Genomic DNA, 20,197 nt, shown 5'->3' with positions numbered 1-20,197 from the left:
TGCACTGGCTTCTCTATTCCCTGTCCCATCGCACACAGAGGCTGGTGAATAAACACAATGGCATGAATAAATAATGACCCCCACAATCCTCTTAAGGTCCCCGAATTGTGAGGGGGGGAAAAAAGACAAAAGTTTACTTTTGGTGTTTGAGAGCAAGCGGAGCCTGAAATTGTAAGAGACTCATTAGGGCTGCATGCGGCCTGCCTGAGGCCTCGCTGAACAAAGATGGCACCAGCCCATCCTGTCATTCCTCAGCGCACTCCAGGCCTGGCCTAATAAAACTCTAAAGTACAACCCTAAGAAAAAGCTACATTTCCCATAAAAGACAGTAAAGAGCTTAAGCGCCGCCTTAAAAAAAAATGGAAAACCCTTCACATCTTTGCAACTTTCCTCCGGTCGGGTGCGGGAGGCGTCCGAGCGCCGACACCACCTTCATTTGATTTGTGCACATTTGCCATGTCGTGTTTAAACACTGCGATATGTGTGTGTGTGTGTGTGTGTGTGCTACCACGCTAAAGTAGCATAGCTCTGTCAAAACACAACTTCCTCCACTCATCATACTCTCCCCACAGCTTACATAAAAGCCCACTGTTTTTCATTTCAACACTTTGTCAGTCTTAAAGAATTGATTTTATGTGCCTCCCGGCTCCCACTGAGTGCATGACAGTTCAAAAGGCGATCTAAAATACATGCTGTCAGGAGGCCTGTGTTTCTTGGCCCTTATATAATTCAGAGCACAATAAAAGCAAACGAGGCCTGTTTACAATAGAGAATTTAATGAAGTTAATTAAACAAATCCCAATCTACTTTGGGCTCTTTCACGTGCGTCTCTATTTGTGCATCCGACGCACAGCGATAACGTATGCGAAAAGAAAACACTTATTCAGGAGCATAATAATAGAAAGTTTGGTCCGAACGAGGTAAGCCAATTTCACTTCCAAATTTCCACTGAGGTAATGAATAGAAATGAGGAAGCCTGGGGTGGATGTAGTCGTAGCAACCGGAGGAGGATGAAACCAGATGCGAAGGCCAATCATCCAGTAGAACTCAGTCAGACCAGTGGAAGATAACATGGATTCTTCCTCAGTGCTGCATGAGGCAAACAGTCCAGCCTCGTTTGCAGCGTTCGGATCAGGGCAAGTCAAATATTAATTGATCATTAACCTTTTGAGGCTTATCAAGCCTGATCCATCTTCCTGTTATTTACACACAGCAGGTCAGCAGAACCCCAGGGGAGCTGCTGATGCTTTCTTCTCTGTCCCACCCTGATTTTATCTCGCCTCCTAAATACTCAGACCCGCCGAGCTCTCGCTCACTTCAGGCTCACCTTAAGGCAACTTCTGCAGTCCGGCCCACAGAAGGCGGACCACGAAGAGCAATTACCAGACCTCACGCCGCACTGTCAGCATTCCTCTCCATCGAAACTCCCGTCTTTTGTTGCTTCTAAGCAATATTGACATCAAAAAGATAATCTATTAGGGGGTGGCATCTGAACACAATTAAAAAAAACCGCAGCAATTAAAGTCTGACCCAAGATCGAAAGTGTCTAATTAGTGATGTAAACTAACAAAATGTGGCCTGCAGTCAGACTCTTAAGTGGAATATGCTGAGATCATTCTTTGAAAAGTAAAAGATAAACTTGCTTCAAGGTTTTGGGGGGAAATCAGACAAGAATTAGTAAAAGACTCGCTTGCGTATTAATCTGCTCACAGTGCATCAGGCACCAGTCCGTCCACAGACGTGAACTCGCCTACGGAAGCTGAAAAGAGTCGTCCAGCAGCGTTTTCTGTGTGAAGTCTTTACACACAGGCCTCTGTAAAGCACCATTACTGCTCAGCCAGTGACGGTGTAAATAGTGCATCTATGCCACAATGTAAAACTCCCACAGTGCAGGCGTTGAGCTATAGAGTCAGAGAGCCGGGCTACGACCTGCTGCAGAGGCTGTAATTCACACAGCTGAGATAAGACTAGTGTTTCCAGTGTGACAGCAGTACTTTAGGGGAACCTCTGAAGGCGGAAAGGAAGGAAAAAAAAATTACACTTATGTCCTGAGCTATTTTCCTCAACATGCGCCGGCACTGACAATTCAGTGTCTAGAGAAAAAGACCCAGGAAGAACGGGAGTCGTCCGGCAGCAGCTGCAGAGGTCACGTACGTGCGCCATGCGTTTTAACACGTATGTGCCAAACTTGGAGGTGAAACTAAGATTTTTTTTTAGCGATGATGTCGCGTGGTTTGAAGCTGCAGCTTTAAGCTTTTAATCCACAGTTACTGTCATAAACACCTGTCATCCGCATCCGCCGCCGCTACTGTTCCCGTCTCCGTCTCAAAGGTGCTTTGAAGTTCGATGTTACGTCTGCGGTTTTAGATATTACACTAACACACAGCCATCCTGTGAACACAACATGATTAAACGAGCATAATACAGTTTTGTGCGTCGACGCGACAAACTTTTAAAAACATCCACGCGACCAAAGTTGCTGTTTACAGATCAGTCACATCAACTATAACGAAAAGTTCTGCACCTGATCTGTATCAGAAACTTATACACATCAGAGGTAGCGGCTAATGAGAAAAATCTCAGCATGGAAGTTTAATTATTTTTAGCTCATACTAGGGCAACAGCATGTTATGATCTCTGCGTTCTCAGCCTCAATAACAACCACTAATTAACTTTCAGTGAAGACGGTGAAAGGCAGACCGGTGGCTGAGCGCTGTCTGCACAACGTTAGAGGATGAGAGATGAGAAACGATGAGCCAAGACGTGTGCGGCCACAAACTCCAACCTGCCTGGAGTAGTTTGTCTTTTATCCCCAGATAGATTTGATCTGTAAACTCATCTTCCTTGTATTTCACAATATGAACAATTCACGTGAACTGGTTCAATATAGATGATGGCTGATCTGTTTAATGAGGTCAGCGCATGCTCCGACACAGATCCAGCCCAATAAACTAACATGAATGTGATGTGAGCACAGATACAGCAGCCGAGTCTCTGTCAGCTGATAAAGAGGGCCGAGCATCTTGCTCCGAGGACGAGGGCTCATCCCGCTCCATGTCGGGCTCTGAGCCGCGCTGAAGCTCCCTGAGCCGCGGCGGTGAGACGGGCCGCGTGTGCTGTTGGTTTAGACCGTCAGATGCTGTAGCAGAGAGTGGGTATGCGGCGCCACAGATAACAGCCCAAAACTGTCCACCAGGGCCTCTAAAAGCCAGCAAATTAGCCCGCAAATGAGCCAGAGAATATCTCCACTAATCCACGATTGGAGCAGCGGCGCTGCCAAAAAAAGTAAACAAATAAATAACTTCACAAGAAAAACTGGGGGTGGAAATAATCACTGCTGTGAGCTGGAAACCACCAGTGACTTCTTTGAAGCATCGTTCTGAATGATATTGCGCTGCTGCGACCATTTCAGAGCAAGCTTCCATGTCGTGCTCCATGTGGACAGATCCCACATCCTCTGCATTACGGAGAACAACGTCCCCCACAGCAGATGATCACAGGCTGCGTGTCCCCATCACCAACGCCGAGTGGCGAAGACGCTTCAAAACACCAGCAATCAGGTGGAGTTTAATGTAAATAAAAATAACTACGGAGCAAAACTGTGTGTTAAAAAAACTCAAAAATAGGCAATTACCTCCTGTATAAATAGACCTTCACTGCTTTGTTTACCTTTATGTTGGTGCATCTTCTTTAAAGCAGCACCTTTATACTTTGGAGTAGTTATTTCTCATAAGATACAGCAAATGGGGAAATGTTAGTTAGAATAAAGTTATTGTTACAAATAGCAAATAATGAAACTAAACATTTATAATGTTTTAATGACTGAAACACTTAAGGTTTAGATGTAGAATTATATAGTATCTTAATGTCAACACAGTTACAATAGGATTCACACTTTCCTGCATGCCGATATGTTCATACACAGGTCTACAAGTATATTTACACAAGTATATTAGCAATACAGTATATAAACCAATAAAGAATACAAGTAACACTTTAATAACCACATTAAATATGGCATTAAACGAACAAAAGGACTTTTTATTATTTTTATTATATATATGTGCGTGTGCGCGTGCGTGTGCGTATGTGTGCGTATGTGTGTGTGTGCGTATGGGTGCGTGTGTCCGTCCAATCTCTGTGATCCCACCACTCTGCTGTAGAACCCACACTAATGAATCCAGCCCTGCACGACAGGAAATATCGGGTCTAATTGAAAGTCTGATTTGGATTCACCCTGCAGTCGTCGGATGAAGGGAAGCAGAACTCTGGAGGATCAGTTCAAAAGTAAAACAGCTCAGACATCATAGATAAACATGTGTAAGAGGAACACAGGTTTTGTTTTCAAGTGCTGCTTGTTCCTGTTTTACCATGATTATGCAGACAGGACTCCTCCATCTCATCTGTGTCGCTAATAGTCGCCAGCGGAAATCCACCAAACGCTGCCCGACGGTGCCAGTGGGACTGCAAACCGTGCTCATTTAGACATTAGAACATTCATGTTTCTGTAGCTTCTGCAAACTGTGATTCCTCAGCCGGAACCGAACAAAGGACCGCTCGGAAACTCCGCCATCAACGCTGTGATGCGCTCCCCAAGTTCAAATCTGCGAGGGAGCTCGGCTTTTCAAAGGCTCGCAGCCTTTCGGGGTTCGACGCCTCTGCAGGAGCACCTGTCCCTCATAGACTGTCATGCTACGTTCAAAGATCCAGTAACCGAGCACCGCCCGGCAGCTCTTAACCTCAATCTTTCAACAGTTTCTTCACAGTCGTCAACCCTCCGACAGCATTAGATGCGGGTAACGAGGGAACGGATCATCGCGGAGCTCAGTCTAACAACGGTCTCTCATAGTTTGAAAGAAATTATTGTTAAACTATTTGATGCAAACATTTTTTTATTTATCTTGAATCCATAACTAATCCATAAAAATATTTAAGAAACAGTACATGATCAATGAAATATTAAAGGAGTACTTTGAAATGGAATGAAGAAGCCCATCACGGCTGGACGCTTCTAACCTCACAGCTTAACATGAATAAATACTGCTCCTACTCCAGCTAAGAGCAGGATCACATCAGCACATTAGCGGCTACGTGCTTTAAATGTAAAAATGCTGATTGATGACTTGTGTTTAATCATGCAGACGAAAAACAGAATTGAATTAGGAGACCCGATCATTCATCTTCCGGTCCCTTTCGCTGTCGTCTTCAAATCGCTCTCATTGCTTGCTGTGATCAAGACGCAGTTATGTGATATAATAATAAAAAAGTAGTAATAACATATTCATAGTAATGTAATGGTCAAGTATTATTTGTGTCATCCTGGGGTTTTCATGTCCAGTCTCCTTTAATGCAGCTGCACCTTCTTCCCATCATCTCCTCATTCAAAGTGAGGAAAGTGAGGTTGATGCGGCAAAAAGTCCAAGTGCAGCTGAAAGAATGAGGGACTTTGAGCGGCCTTCGAGGAGGATTCGCCCTGAAGCAACGCCTACAGCTACCGCGATGTCAGTAATGACCACTGATACAGGATAATCTCCATACAACCCAAAACTGTAGGTATACATTCATCAATGACGGCCGATCTCCCAGGAGGACTGAGTAAGAGAAGGCAAAGAGGACGCGACTCGCTGCCTACTGGAACCAATTACGTCTGTGTGGGCCTGAGCCGCGTCAGTCCTCCTCCACCGACCCGCTGCAGGATGCTCGTGGTTCTGATGAGTCACACTGTGGCCAAAAAAGGGGGATCAACCCTAAGAGCCACACACACACACACACACACACACACACACACACACACACACACACACACACACACACACACACACACACACACACACACACACACACACACACACACACACACACACACACACACACACACACACACACACACACACACACACACACACACACACACACACACACACACACACACACACACACACACACACACACACACACACACACACACGACTCTACTTACTGGGAAGCTTTCAGTCGCATCTTGTCTAACGCTCACAAACAACAATCAGGGTACGATCGAATGCAGTGAATCTGGACAGAACGGGCTACTCCTCAGCGCACGGCACGAGGAGAATGTGTCGGAATCACTTGAGCGTCGAGATTTTTTTTTCCCGAAATCGCTTCTGCTTATTTGCATGCATTAAAACCGGGGTCAAGGAAGTCACGCGGGGAGAAGGGAGAACTGGCCAGCAGCTTGAATACATTAAAGCAGAGTAAATGGTTTGTTGATTTAAAGAGATTAAAGCATACACAAGCAGGCCTGCTCCATGGATTTTAATTAACTCGCCATATATAAATTGTATGTTATCAGGCATTACTGAATTAAACGCTAAACACAAGTGCTCTTTCTGCTCGGGTGAGTGGAATAAAAAGGTGCTCAGGATCTGGACCGTGTCTGGCAGCGGTGGCCCGATGCTGCAGCCACGGGGCTCTGAACGCACCCAGGGCACCAGCTCCTCCACGGCCGTCGAGGAGATTCTCTTTAATTATGCACAATGCAGCCAGATCCCAGTCCCTTGGCATCGCAGATGATCAAGCAGAGGGAAGCCGCGTTCTCCCTCCGACTCATTTGGGCAAACGGATTTCACTTCCAAGAGTCGTTTCTGTCAGTTATAATAAGGAGCTAATACATAATGCGACACACTCTGAAATGCAAAACTCTTCACAGGGTTCTGGAGGAGGATGTGCACGGGCAAATAGAATTTCACTGCCGGGCCCTTGATGAGTTCCTCCATCTACGAGACGTCCTGGGAACCGGATCATAAAGCTGCCAGTTACTATCTGGGATTGGGCCTCGTGATCAACTGAACTGTGCGAAGCCGAGCGGAGGCTTCACTGCGTCGAACGTGCAGGTAAACAAAGAGGCGACGGAGAACGCTGTGACACTCGATGTAAATAAGAAAACGCAGCACTGAGGGATTTCTACCTCCGAACACACTTCTGTCACGACTCTGCGGCGCAACAATCAACCGCGTCCATCGAGTCTCAGAGCAGAGCAGCTATTAGCGCCTGACATTTGCTCGCACTTGACATCGCTCACAGACACATACAGCCTGAACTCCGGTGACCTCATGAGCAGGCGCAAGGGCTCATCGGGCCCTCGGGACCAAATTAGAACACCAGGCCACAGGAAGATGAATTCAGCACACACGGCCTTCCACTGTGACTGATGTCACCAAGATGAATTCATCTCCCATCGCGGTGCACGCGCACGCACGGGCACGCACACACACGCGGGTACGCACACACACACACGCACGCACGCACGCACGCACGCACACACACACACACACACACGGGCACGCACGCACGCACGGGTACGCACACACGCACACACACACACACACACACACACGGGCACGCACACACACACACGCACGCACGCACACACACACACACACACACACACACGGGCACGCACGCACGGGTACGCACACACGCACGGGTACGCACATGCACACACACACACACACACACACACGGGCACGCACGCACACACACACGGGCACGCACGCACACACACACACACACGCACGCACGCACGCACGAGGTGGCAGCAGGAAGTGGTCAGAGTCAAATCAGAGCCTTTAAATGCACCAAAATGCTCAAAGACAGGAAGCTGCATCGAGTTCAGACTCATTATTTAGCGTTAGACGTGTTTTAGCTCCGCCCCCACATGGAAAAAGACCTACCGTTCTCTGTGTTCTCGTGCTCCGTGTCCGTGAGCGTGAGGTTGGAGTTGGCTCTGCTGGAGAGGCACGAGCTGCGGCCCGACTTGGTGTTGCTGCGGCCCCACAATCGGACCGCGTGCTCCGGCGACATGACGCCGTCCGTCTCCGTGTCCGCGTCCGAGCCCACGCTGACCGAGTAGTCGCGGTTGTGCAGCCCCAGCTCGGCCCGGTACGAGGCCACGTGGGACGGGAGGCCCTCCCCGAAGCCGAGGTCTCGGAGGGAGAAGTCTGCGCCTGGAGCGAAGCCACAGACAGCGCTGGTCAAGAACCTGCCCAGGATGTGTGGACCGGGACCGGAACAGCGTCCGGGCCCTGAGAGATGCAACGCTGATCAACAGTCACAACTGTCCTGTTTCTACCAACTGTTTCTACCAAAGTGGTCCCGTTTGCGTTCACCTTTGATCCTGTGTTTGAGTCGCAGTGGGACAAAAACAGACGATTTGTGAATATTCTATGACTCTAACCGACGCTACTAAGTAAATGATACCAAGGCTGCACGTTACTTTGTAAGTTCCTCGACAGCACAACCGATAACTGGTGACAATTAGAGCAACAGGATGAAGACGATGGTGGTTCAGTCCCTGTGCGGCGTGACCTCTACAGTGAAGAAGAACACAGCCCTGATGCAATAATGGGCCCTTAAACTAATAACCAGGATTTAAATGTGACGTGTGCTCTGCTAATGTGATTAGAAGTGAACTCCTGGATCGACACCACCCTCTCCTATTGATACGTGCGCTCGTGCCGCAGGTCTGACCTTGCCGGCTGAACTCATCCACTTCGTGGTGGACCATCTCCTTGACGCGGCTGCCGTAGGCCATCCTGGAGTCGTGGTCGAAGGCCTTCAGCGTCTCGCTGGAGCTGTAGGACTTGGGGTTGGCCTTTCCGTCCTCGCTGTCGGCCGAGGAGCTGGTGTAGCGCCGCTCCGCGTCCTGCCGGGCCGTCAGCGAGCGGTAGGGTCTGCGTTCCTTCACTTCCATGGCTTCCTCCACGCGCACACGTTTACCATCAAATGTGCTCCGCCGGCCGGTCTAGTCTGAGTGATGCTGTGCAGGAAGAACACAAAATAACAGATCAGTCAAAACCGAAAAGTCGCCTCGACAGCCGTGTTTTTACATTTAACCGTTCCTTTATAAACGTATAAACATCTGCACTCACAGAACTAATATTTCATAACATAAAACACTGGTTCAAGTTTCAAGATGACTGAATATTCAAAGTAAAAATCTCTGCACACTTAAATAGACAGATGCAAATGCGAGTTGCCAGCTGCAGTGAACGGGGCACGGCTCAGAGCAGAACAAGCGCCGCTTTAATAAAATACGGCGCAACAAATCCTGCACCGATAAAGTTTACGGCGCCAGTCTCCCACAAATATTCCTTTTTATGTGCTGTACAGAAACGCTGGGCGCGCCGGCATCTGGAGAAGTGGCAGGTGTCCTTCCATGAATCCTATTCCTGAGTCACAAATCATCGGCAGTTGAGCAGCGCGGAATCAAACTAATGTCAGACGACAGGAACCGAGCAGATGATTCCATCAAACCACCGGTGACCAGGTTCCGCCTGCTCTGTGTCACTTGCTTTGGGAGAAGAGATTTTCTTTATTTTTAAGAGTAGAACACTCTATTACTGTCTTGCATTATATAACTAAGGGTGCAAACTGCTCATTGAGATCTACAACACGGATCCTGAGAAAGAATTTACAACTAAAAAAGTGTATTTCAGCTTTGGCGACTCTTTATTGAAGCTCAGCTGCTGAACTAAAGCAGCTCCTTATCACAGCAGTATAACATAACTTCTGTCATCCTCTATATACAATAGTGATTTACGCTGCAGGATTCGACTTCTACACGGGAAGTTATTTTACTAAGAGCCAAAATGAGATTGAAGTCTCCGGATGAGCGAACACAGCTTAAAAAAAAAAAAAAGAAAAGATCAAACCTGCTGCCAGTTTTTACTGATAATATGCTTTTGTTGTTCAGACAGGGATTCTGACACAAGATAAGCTCTTCATGAATACTGTTGCCAGACAGAACAGTAAACAATAATCCCCAGTGAACTATATTTGCTCCCGCTTAGAAAAAATGAGCTGAAACTTTTATTCCAGTCACCTCTGTTGGGTTTTTGGGGGGGCTGCTTCTTTTTGTACACACTGACAGCTGAAAAGATCCCAGTGATTAATGAGCCGGGGCCTCAATAGCAGGACCTCCGCCACACGCAGGGGGAGAAATCGCTGCCGCCCGGCCGCCGCGGAGCCCTTCAGCTGCTCCCACAGGTTCAGACGCCGCTCGCGCGGCCGCCGAGTTTTACCTTTTGCTCAGGACCCTCGGTGCCATGCAAATGCGGGCGCGGAGAAGGAGCCGCTTTGTAAACAAAGACAATGCCCACTTCACGGGGCGTTCGAGGCCTGACAAAGAGCCGGCTCGAGCCGCGCTCCTGATTATTTCCAGGCTGGTATGCGGCGAGACGCACCTCTGAGGCCATGGGAAACCCAGAGGACTTCCTCCAAGCAACGGGCCGTAACAATGACAGATGATGCGCCATGCAAATGAAGGGCCTGGGCGTCCGCCTCGAGTGCAGCTGTCAGAGTCACACTGTAAAACTAAGCGTTGTTGTTCAGGAATAGGCGGCATGTGGCATTATCCTCGTGTTTGGGTGCCAGGGAGCAAGATGGCTGTTTTTGTTCATCCGTCTACGTCTGCATCCAAAGAGGCTGAGCTAAAACAATGGACACGCCACCGATGGATGGCTCCGACGCTCTGATTAGCGAAGATAACAAAACATTTATTTCGCCAACATGTCTCCGCACATTGTGCTTCTGGCTGATTAGAGGAGCGTCTTTAAAGCCATGCTATCATGGTGGGACGCGTGCGGCAGCAGGAGAAGGTTAATGAGAGCGCAGTCACGGCAAAGTTCCTTACAAAGACCCTGAAAGGCTTCTGCCGTGGCCTGAAATCTATGCACAACAATAACAACGGCGACAGTGTTATTTTACAGACAAAGTCCCTCTGAAGCGGAGCTGCAGAGCTTGAGCGGTGCCAAAAAGGAGCTAACTGCATATCTATGCAATGATCCAAAATCAATTGAGCCCTCTCTGCATAGACAATAGAAATGATGGATGCTCTGTTTTCCCCCTTAAAACGACTGCAGACTCCACATTTTTCAATCGCATTGTCTTCCGTCGGCCTCAGTGGCGTCAGGTTCGTCCGTGGGTGTGAAGCGAATGTACAGCAGCTGGAAACAGGGCAGTGACGTGCTGCCGCACACAGACAAAGAGCCACATCAGGTGCAGCGGCGCTGGTGGCGGCTGCGAACGCTGCGAACGAGAGACTGGAACCGCAGAACACAACCAGCGACATCCCCGACGTTTACACTGCAGCTGACTCTTCTTCCGGCATCATTTTATGTTCCCGTTCCATCAATGAGCACAACCTCACGAGCTGCGTTGCATTAGTTAACCCTGGAAGTCATCGCCCCCCACACCCGAGTGACGCTAAAGCCCTAAAACCAGAAACGACCCTAAAACCGTGACGCGACTGCAGCGTCTCATCACACGAGGCCCCTGAAACAAAGCACCTGCACCGCATGGAGACACATGCAGATCACCGGCCACGGCTCCAACGTCAGGAGTTAAATATGGGGTCTGAACGGGTGGGAGGTGTGTGGGGCACAATAAAAATGCAAATGCCTCGGTACTATCCATCAAACAATTAGCACCGTGCTGAGGATCGCTATTCAGCGGCGCTGCATATAAATCTACTTTTCTCTTGGTGCACAACCTTGTTTTTCATGATAATGAAACACTTGTTGCTCTTTACATGTCTAATGGCTTCTTCCGTGCAGGATCCTGGACTAGACGCTAAATTACTGCTCATGCTCTGTGTTTGACGCTCGGAGATCACTTGTCTGTGAAATCACCCAATTAGCAACTCATCTAAAAATGTCACTAATCAGTTACATGTTGACTAATATATAAATATGTCCAGCGAGATCAAACTAGCAAAACAACCTACACTATGAACACTATGACTGTGTAACCCGTCTACAGACCAATGCAGCTGCAGAATGAGGAGTAGATGGTGACAGCACAGGTTTTTCCATCGCCTCCTTATATAACCTGCTCACGTAGCCAGAAGATTTCACACTTTTGAGATTTACAATAGCGCAGACAAACATCTACACACACAGGCAGCCCCGAGTGCAACACAGACGAAATTTGGGCAGATATCAAGAACATTGTCCCACCGCTCCATTGAGAGCTCACCGCCAAGCAAAGCCCCACACAGGCACCACTTACTTCTTTTTGGAAAGTCTTTCACAGGCTGGGGCTCTATAGAAAAGCCCCCTCGGTCAACAGAAAGGTGTGTTTTCAATAGAGGAGGGGAGAGAAAGGCTCGGGTAGGTGGGGCGGGGGCCTGAACGGCTCTGCCAAACACATCTGAATTCAGCAGCGTTAATGCAGGCTGAGGGGAGGAGGGGACCCAGCGGAGATGGGGCGCCTTAGCAGCCGCCAGTGGATAAAGCAGAATGCGTAAAAGCCCCAACATAAACAAAGTAGCCAGAGACAGCTGCCGCAGCACACACCCTGCTGCTAATCACTCCAAGAATGTCAAGGTTCAGCCTGACGCATGAAGCAGGCGCTGCTATGAAGCTTTAAAAGCAGCCAGGTAAATAATAGACAGGCAGGCTAGTTACTCACCCTCCCCACTCATGTTCTTCATGTGCTTCGCTTTAATACAGTAAAATGTTTGCAGGCTGAGGCCGCCTCGCCAGCTCGCTGCTGCAGTGTAGGTGTAGCATGAGAAGAATGACCCGACGAATCCACGTGTCCTGGAGTGATTTAATGGAAATAAATAACGTGGACAGACAGAGTTCACTTAAGTCCCGGGGAGCAACTGAGACAACAAATAAATGTGGAGTTCACGCAGCTTTAAAAATAAGTTCTCCACTAGGTTGAAGCGCTTCTGTTTCCAATCGGGGCCGGTAAGAGCTGGGGTCACTCCGCTGGTGACCTGTCCCTCATTAGTCTCCAATTAATGCTCATTATCCCACCAAGGCTAGACGCGCAGTTGATTTATAGTTTGGCCCCCGGTGAAAGCAAAGCTAACACTGGCTAAGCAATAATCAACTTACTATAAACCTTCTACTGTCAAACCCGCCGCTGCAGATATCTAATGCATGCCAGCTACAGCCCAAGGAGGACGCCAGAGACCCCAGCCTATAAATGATGGTGTGAGTGAGCTGTTCCCGGGCCTCGAGGGCTGCTTTGCTGCGATTATATAAATACATGTCCTCATTGCATGGATGCGGTGAGCCGGTGGAGAACGCACGAGGTTTACAGGTATCTACACTTGAAATCTCCAGGTCAGCAGCAGATTTAGGTTCTAGGATTAAAACGTGTAGATTTATATCCTATGAAGAGCAACATTTTCCTGGAAGCAATGTCTCAGCGTATACGTAGTTTTCATTGGATTGGACTTTTTGCCCCAGATGACGTTAACGGCGAGTAAAACCAACATCCGCGTGTTTGTACGGAGGGAGGAGCGGAGCCTTGAGGAAACAATGCTGTCTGAGCGGGCAGTTAACGAGAGGCGTTTCATCCCCCCACTTTGGGCGGGAGAGATAAACATTAATAGGAACCCATGTCCCGGCAGAACGTCTCCTTTCAGCAGCGTCGGCTCCGTTGAGCTTCGAGTCGGCTGGTTTCGCACCAAGATCACAGCCGCCGGCGCTACACTGTAGCTAATAACAACACAGCAGACATGGTTCAGGTGCCGTTAGAGGCTCCAGCAGCCATATTGGAGGTCCTCTACTAGCTGGCAGCCACAGATGGGAAAATCCAATTTCATTTTCCAGAAGCATCATTTAGTCGTCTGAGCAGATTTTAACATAGTTCATTAATTGTGTGGCTTTTTTTTAGCTCAGATCTGAAAAGTTTGCTCCATTTCTGCTTCTGATTCAACTCAGAAACTCACCTAGAGCCGATTCATTTTGTTAGTTTCAGTGAATGTTTCTTAACACCAAGGCCAACAGCTATGACAGATATTGGCATGAACCTGCACATTTCACCTACACTTCCATTTAGTTCAGCGTCTCAAAACAGCCTAATCCTCAGCAGAGGATGCAAAATGAGCTGCCAGCCTAATGTTTGGGGTTTTGTTTTCGGTCCTAAGACCAGGCAGTTTCTATAATTTAAAAGACTCTGAAGACTCCTAACAGAGCAGCCGGCTCCTATGCCATGACACTGCATCGAAACAGTAAGAACAAATGCCTTCACTTTCTAGGTAATTGCAATATTTATAAAAGGAGCCGCTGCTTTTATCACACCTTAACGCCACCATTGATCCCGCAGCTCGTGGATGCAAACATGGTGCATGAATAATGTTCAGCAGTGTAACAGAGTGATGGAAGTGTAAATCACACTCGTCTTTGATTGAGTGTGTTTATCTATCACACATTGACTCGACAAAAACCTTCCCTAAGAAATAAAACTGAAATAACCCCCCCCACACACACACACACACACGATGGGACAACAAACCCAGCAGATACAGTAAATTCAGACTGTGTCCACACTGAACTGAGCCACATTTCAGTTGACTCATGGCAGCAGAATGCGTCTGAACGGTCTCCAGTGGCCACTTGTGTGTGGATCCTACTTCCCGGCCCGACGAGCAAACAATCATGTAAATCACTTCATGCCTACAGATACAACCCACAGCCCGGCATCAAGGGCTTCCCTGGAAACGCGACCTTCAGCGCCGGCCTTCAACCCAATCAGCCAATAAATGACTTTCCAACCGATGATGAAGTTTAACGAGCGATCGCACACAGATCCCACCAGTAAAAGGCCCAATGAAAATCCCCATTCTGCTTTCTTTCCTTGGGGCATGTGAGGAAGAGGCCAATAATTGGCCTCTGCATTGCTCTTGTTAGAGCTCAGCCCCGACTGGAAGAACTCCTCTCAGCAAGATAGTAGCGTCGTACTGCTGGATACCAATTACCATTCACTCACAACAGAGGGGCGCTGAGGTGTCTGCAGGCTGACGCGCATGAACCCACAGTTCGCTGGAGTGCACGGCGAGGATCACAAGCGCCGACCGCTCCGGTCGCTAATCGCCGCTACCTGCGGGATTTACTCCTGGCCGTCTGCCTATTTGTTTTCTAAATTCTGACCGGGTTCTGAGTGAAACATGTGTTAACGTTGCACTAAAAGTGAATTGTGCAGAGCAGTGAAAATGATAATTATGTGTCAGGCTTTTGTCCAAGTCCCGTCATGTGAACTAAGATGAGGGAGGTGCTAAATGTGCATGCAGCCTCTACTGTTGTGTACAGTATCTGCTCCTGTTCTCCTCCCACGTTTCCTGTTCACTGATTTAAACGCTGTAAATGCCATGAGCATAAATGTTAAGAGTTGGGAAATGCACGATTCACCGCATTCACAAACCTCTGATCTCAGCAAACAGCTGAACAGCGGGACTCTCCAACTAAAGTGTCAATCAATCACGTAAACTGGAGTAATTAGGTTTCCTCACAACAGCAATAATAGGAATCTTAGCTGGGCTTTGCAAAATCAATCAGCCAACATGGCAGCGGATATAAACACGAGGAGCACGCACAACAAGCAGCGTGTTGTTAGAAAAATTAAAAGCAGCGACTGTTCAGTAAGCACAGCACAAAAGGCAGTGCTCGCAGCAGAGGCTGCTGCGTGGTAATGATCCCGTTCCTAACGGAGTCATCACCAGCCGCTCTGACAGGCCTCGCCTACTGTAGCACGTCCCCGTCTCAGCAGCCTGTGGGTGGGGCCCATCACTGCGCCGCTTGCTTCATCAACAGCTCGGCCCGTGGAGACGCGGCGTCTGGAAGGCGTGGCCGCTGCAGAGGCCTCCTGGAGACGTGCGGCGCCGCGTCGGAGCGCGGGAGAATCCTGGGAGGGTTCCTGGAGCGGTGAGAGGTGCCGTGTGCCCATTTGTGCCTGATTACGACGGGAAATGTCGGCGCGGCCGCGTTGACCTGCTCAGTCCCCCTCTCTCTGATCCCCATGGCTGAACATCAGACAGTGCTGAGGTTTGCAGAAAGCTTCGTAGCCTCGCGCACAAATGCCTTGGCAGTTTCTCATCCGCCTTTAACGCGGCCGGCGTTCCCCAGTGGAAGCTACACGTTATTAAAACACGCAGCCAAACAAAATCAAAGGGACGTGCCGTCATTCCTTCCCCCTGTAATCTTGATTGTTGATGCATAAGAGGAAAATGCCCTTTCATCTATCAGGGCTGGGTCCTGTGTCCTTCTATATATAAATTTAATTCTCCAAGTAAATTAGGATTGATCACCACAGCTCTAGGCCACAATCAGCATTTGTGATCTAATCAGGGCCCGGCCCTAGACAGAAAAGGATACTTCCATAAATAAAAACCATATGAGAGCCAGCAAGTGCCCATAACACCGGGGGAAATTTGATTAGCCTCCCCCTCCCCACAGGTGAGCTTTTAGCCCCCTAGCTTCGCAGTCTGCCGGCCCGACACCCGCCGCTCCCTCACATCATCCTTGCATCAGCGGCCGCGAGCTCGCGAAGCCGCCGCGGAGCAGACGGTGCCGGCGGAAGCCTCGCCGAGCACCGTCCCAGGGAGACGGGGTCTGCCTTCGCCCAGCGACACCCGGGGTAATAAATTACCGAGAATTAACACGTCATCCTGTGCTGCACACAGCAGCCGCACTCCACTCACGCCATGCTGCTTAATGGATCTATTAACCAAATGGATATGGGGGCAAACTGCTTTCAGAGCTGCAGGCCTGGTCTGATGTCTGCTGACAACAAGGGAGGTTCCAGCGTTCCAGCCTCAAACAAGGATTCCTACACGCTATATGTTCTCCAGTTAAGGCATTAAACATTTAAATCCTGCATTAACAGTTTGACGTCCTGTGACAGAGAGCACCAGAGCTGCCGCAGCCTCCGCCTGGGAATCCTCCGGCCGTTACTGCCCACTGCCGATGCTCGGCCCCGGCAGAGAAATTCATTAGAGGAGGAAAATCGCCAGTTGTGCGGCCTGGACCTTCATGGCATTTCTGGCCGCGCACCAGGCAATTTTTGAGCAGCGCTCGTTCATCACAAAAGGGTAAACACAGATAAGACAGGGGCTCCTATTTCTTTTGGACTTAACTGGCATCTTTCAACTGTGGGAACCGCAGGAATGAGCAGTGAGTTTAAAAGAAAAATAGCAACTGTACCTGGCGTTTGATAAACCGCGGGGTTAAAAGCTCATCTTCTCATGGACTAGTCGGAAACTACCAGCTTCCGCTGCCTTATCTCCTGCTGTTGGGGCGAAGGCATCGTTTAATGCCGCTAAGCTTCCTCTTTTTAGCCACCTTTTGCATATTTTACACGCAGTGAGAAGTCAGACTTGTGGAACCACAATACCATTAAACCCAAGAAGCACATAACGATCAAACCTCGATGACAAAACACTTTCCTTCCAGCTGCAACGAGGCCGCATGCAGTGAAGAAATGGAACTGATGGTAGGTTAACGCGCGTCTTAGGGCTGGAACATGAACAACCATCAGGCAGAACATTGGGAACAGCCTTATATTGTGCTGGATCTCCTTTGTCTGACCCGTCCAGGATTTTCACTAGACCCCTGGAGGTGCTGTGGTGTCTGGCACCGAAAGCTGAGCAGCAGCGAGCTGGATCGTCCCCGAGTTTGGAGCCCGAGTCAACACTTCAAACTGCTGGAAGAGGTCGCAGCGAATGTGTTCTACAGCTCAGCTAGGAGATACGTGCACCGACTTCCTCCCATGGTGCATCCTGCCTCGTCATTCAGATCTGTATGCTGAACCAAGAGCTTAGTGTCCAATCTGCTGCTGTAGAAGAATTAGGCACCTGACAAAACCATCACAGACTTCCGTTGTGGTTTATGAATGCTGCTCCGTCTGTGCTGGGGTCTACTTGACTTCATGTTGTTTTTGGTCTTTATGAACACATTGGTTTACTAATTATTGGGGCATGTGAGGAAGAGGTCAACGGTCGGCTTGGAGTTTCCTCTCACCATATAGGCAGTCAACCAATGGGATGCTGTGTAATTGCTGAGCTCCAAGCCTATAATCAGAGCGGCCCGTATGGTAATTACAGAGCGCGGAGCCTTGCGCCACCTTCTGCAGAAACATAACTAAAATGTGAAACCAAGTCCGCGCAAGTGATTTGTGGAGCATTTTCCCTTTTCTTAAAAACTCAGTGAAAGTCTCAGATTATGGGATAAATTACCCAATTACATTCTAACTGTCAAGATAAAATTCAGTTGGAGGAAGCATTCCTGTGGGCACGTCTCTTTAAACGCTGCAAACCTTGGCCCGGCGTGTGAGGCATCTAATCATTCCTGACTTCCATGCAGACCACATCCAATTTGTGGGGAGTGGAGAAGTGCAGAACTGCCAAAGACTTCTTTTTGTTTAAAGCATAATAAGTTCAGCCTTAATGCAGCCATGAAACCCACTGAAAGTATAAAAACATGAATAGCTGGAAGAAGAACCGTCTAACAGAGAACTGCTGCAGTCCAGAGTCAAGTGAAATGAAAAATACTGCTTAATTTGAATTATAGTATAGTTTTATATAGGAAGGAAGAAGTTTATTGAAAACTATTATTTGGAGATCTACCTGTGGAATGATGAATGTAATGCTGCTAAAACAGAACTTTATCTACTGGGTTCTTATCCACAGACCTCGTTAACAGACATTAACTAGTCCTTGCTTTTCCTCCCAAACGTTCCCACAGCCCTGTGACGGTGGGAGGTGCAGCAAAACCGCGTTTCTAGAGCAGAAAGTGCAGGAGTATCAGGGTTCAAAGGGGGCTAGGACCTGCTCAAGTGCAGCCATTGTCTCCGCTTTAAGTGGGGTCAAGAATGACCACGTTGAAGCATGAACCTGAAGACTCACCCAAACAGCGCGCGCTCTCAGACAGCACATACCACACAGCGTCCGGCACAAAGAGCCGCTTCATGCACCGCACTCAGGGTCGGGACGGACCTGCTCACTGTTCAACGGCAGAGTTTACACAGAGTGGGAGATCGGCCCAAGAACTCAATGGGTCGTCGCTGTGGATGTGCCGGCGTCACGGCACCAGTTACTGCATGAGACAGAAAAGGTCTGGAGGCGAAGGAGGAGGTGAATAAAAATACTGAACGAATAGCACTTAATTGAGGTCAGCGTGATTGAGCGCTGCGAGGCTGCGACGGCTTCAGCATAGGTTCCAGATGGCAGCCTGTTATTTCACTGTGCCCTGCTAATACTGCAGGATCCAATGCTGGTAACCTGAGTGTCCCCTGGGCCCCTGGCTCCTCCACTGCACTGGAATCAGGGCCAAGCTCCCTCCACCGCTACTCTGCAGGTTTACTCAACTTTGAAAGGGGGAGTGTTTGGATATGGAGGCGGAGGAGGGGTGTGTGTGTGTGTGGGGAGGTGGGGGTTGTGCAGCAGAGCTGGAACAAAGCATGTTAACACCATCACTGTGTTAAACAAGTTGGGAAACAAGCAGGGGTTTCCTTCAAATCCTCATCGGAGGGCGTTTCAGTCTGAGCTCGTCTTTCTTCTCCGCGCTGCCTGAGACAAACTCCTCCTGTCATCTAAATGTCGGAGTTGTGCCACATGTCAGAACTTCTCACTGACGGCTCATCAGAACGACAACGTGGAGAAACATGCGGATCAACAAGACGTCTTTAAAACCTTCTTTGAAGCCGAGGCCACGGCTGGAAAGTTCACCAACATCAGAGCCGGGTCTCGTTTATGTGGAGATTTGTTCTTTCTCCTATTTCTATTGTTTTCTCATAAACTAGCCGACTAATTAAATTAGACTTTATTTACCTTGCTCACCTTCCCCTGAAACACACAAGGCTCCAGGTCTACAAGGTACTAAAAAACTATTTGAGGTAAAACAATTGAATAAAGAACGAATGTTTGTGGACAAAAGTAGCGTTTACACCGGCTTTGAAAATTCTGCAAACTCGAAATGTTTTGATCCTAAACTGCCTCGTTCGTCTCTGAAGGATGAACTTAGCAGGTAGTTAAACCACCATGTGTTAGTGGATATAAAACCCTGGACAGTTTATTCATTACTTCTTTAGACTAAATACTTACCCTGGCTTTGTGTGTGTGTGTGTGTGTGTGTGTGTGTGTTCATAGTGCTACCAGCACAGTGATGCTAACTGTTTTACCTTGCCCCCCTGTTTTCAGGTTACTGGTATGAAAACACCAAACCCACAGAGCAACGAGTCCACGAGATGATGTTAACAAATGAAAATAAATCACTAGAACACGAGTTATGAGCTTTTCAGCTGAAGGCAATAAATAATTCCTGCTAAGGGTCAAGTTGTGTGCTACAGCGCAGCACTTTCCTTTCCTGGGATGTTTTTCTAACTCAGCACAACGGCTCCGTTCCCCACCATGATCTAAATCACACAT

The 20,197-nt window shown here is 48.5% G+C and overlaps 1 protein-coding gene across 10 annotated transcripts in view; it reads right to left on the bottom strand.

Annotated features, from left to right (window-relative positions):
• tenm4 (teneurin transmembrane protein 4) overlaps window positions 1-20,197 on the bottom strand; it is a 104,855-nt gene that overhangs the window by 73,425 nt on the left and 11,233 nt on the right. For all 10 annotated transcript variants that reach the window (XM_029170575.3, XM_029170574.3, XM_029170576.3 and 7 more), the window contains exons 2-3: window positions 8,509-8,797; window positions 7,713-7,985 (exon numbers count right to left, since the gene is read on the bottom strand). In XM_029170575.3, coding sequence (XP_029026408.1) covers window positions 7,713-7,985; window positions 8,509-8,731 — 496 coding nt within the window. In that variant the 5' untranslated portion in view covers window positions 8,732-8,797. The remainder of the gene's footprint in view (window positions 1-7,712; window positions 7,986-8,508; window positions 8,798-20,197) is intronic.

The sequence above is a fragment of the Betta splendens genome, chromosome 13, assembly GCF_900634795.4.
Source record: "Betta splendens chromosome 13, fBetSpl5.4, whole genome shotgun sequence".
NCBI lineage: Eukaryota > Metazoa > Chordata > Actinopteri > Anabantiformes > Osphronemidae > Betta > Betta splendens.
Note: the sequence above shows the minus strand (reverse complement) of the source record. Positions and strands in the feature narration are given on the sequence as shown.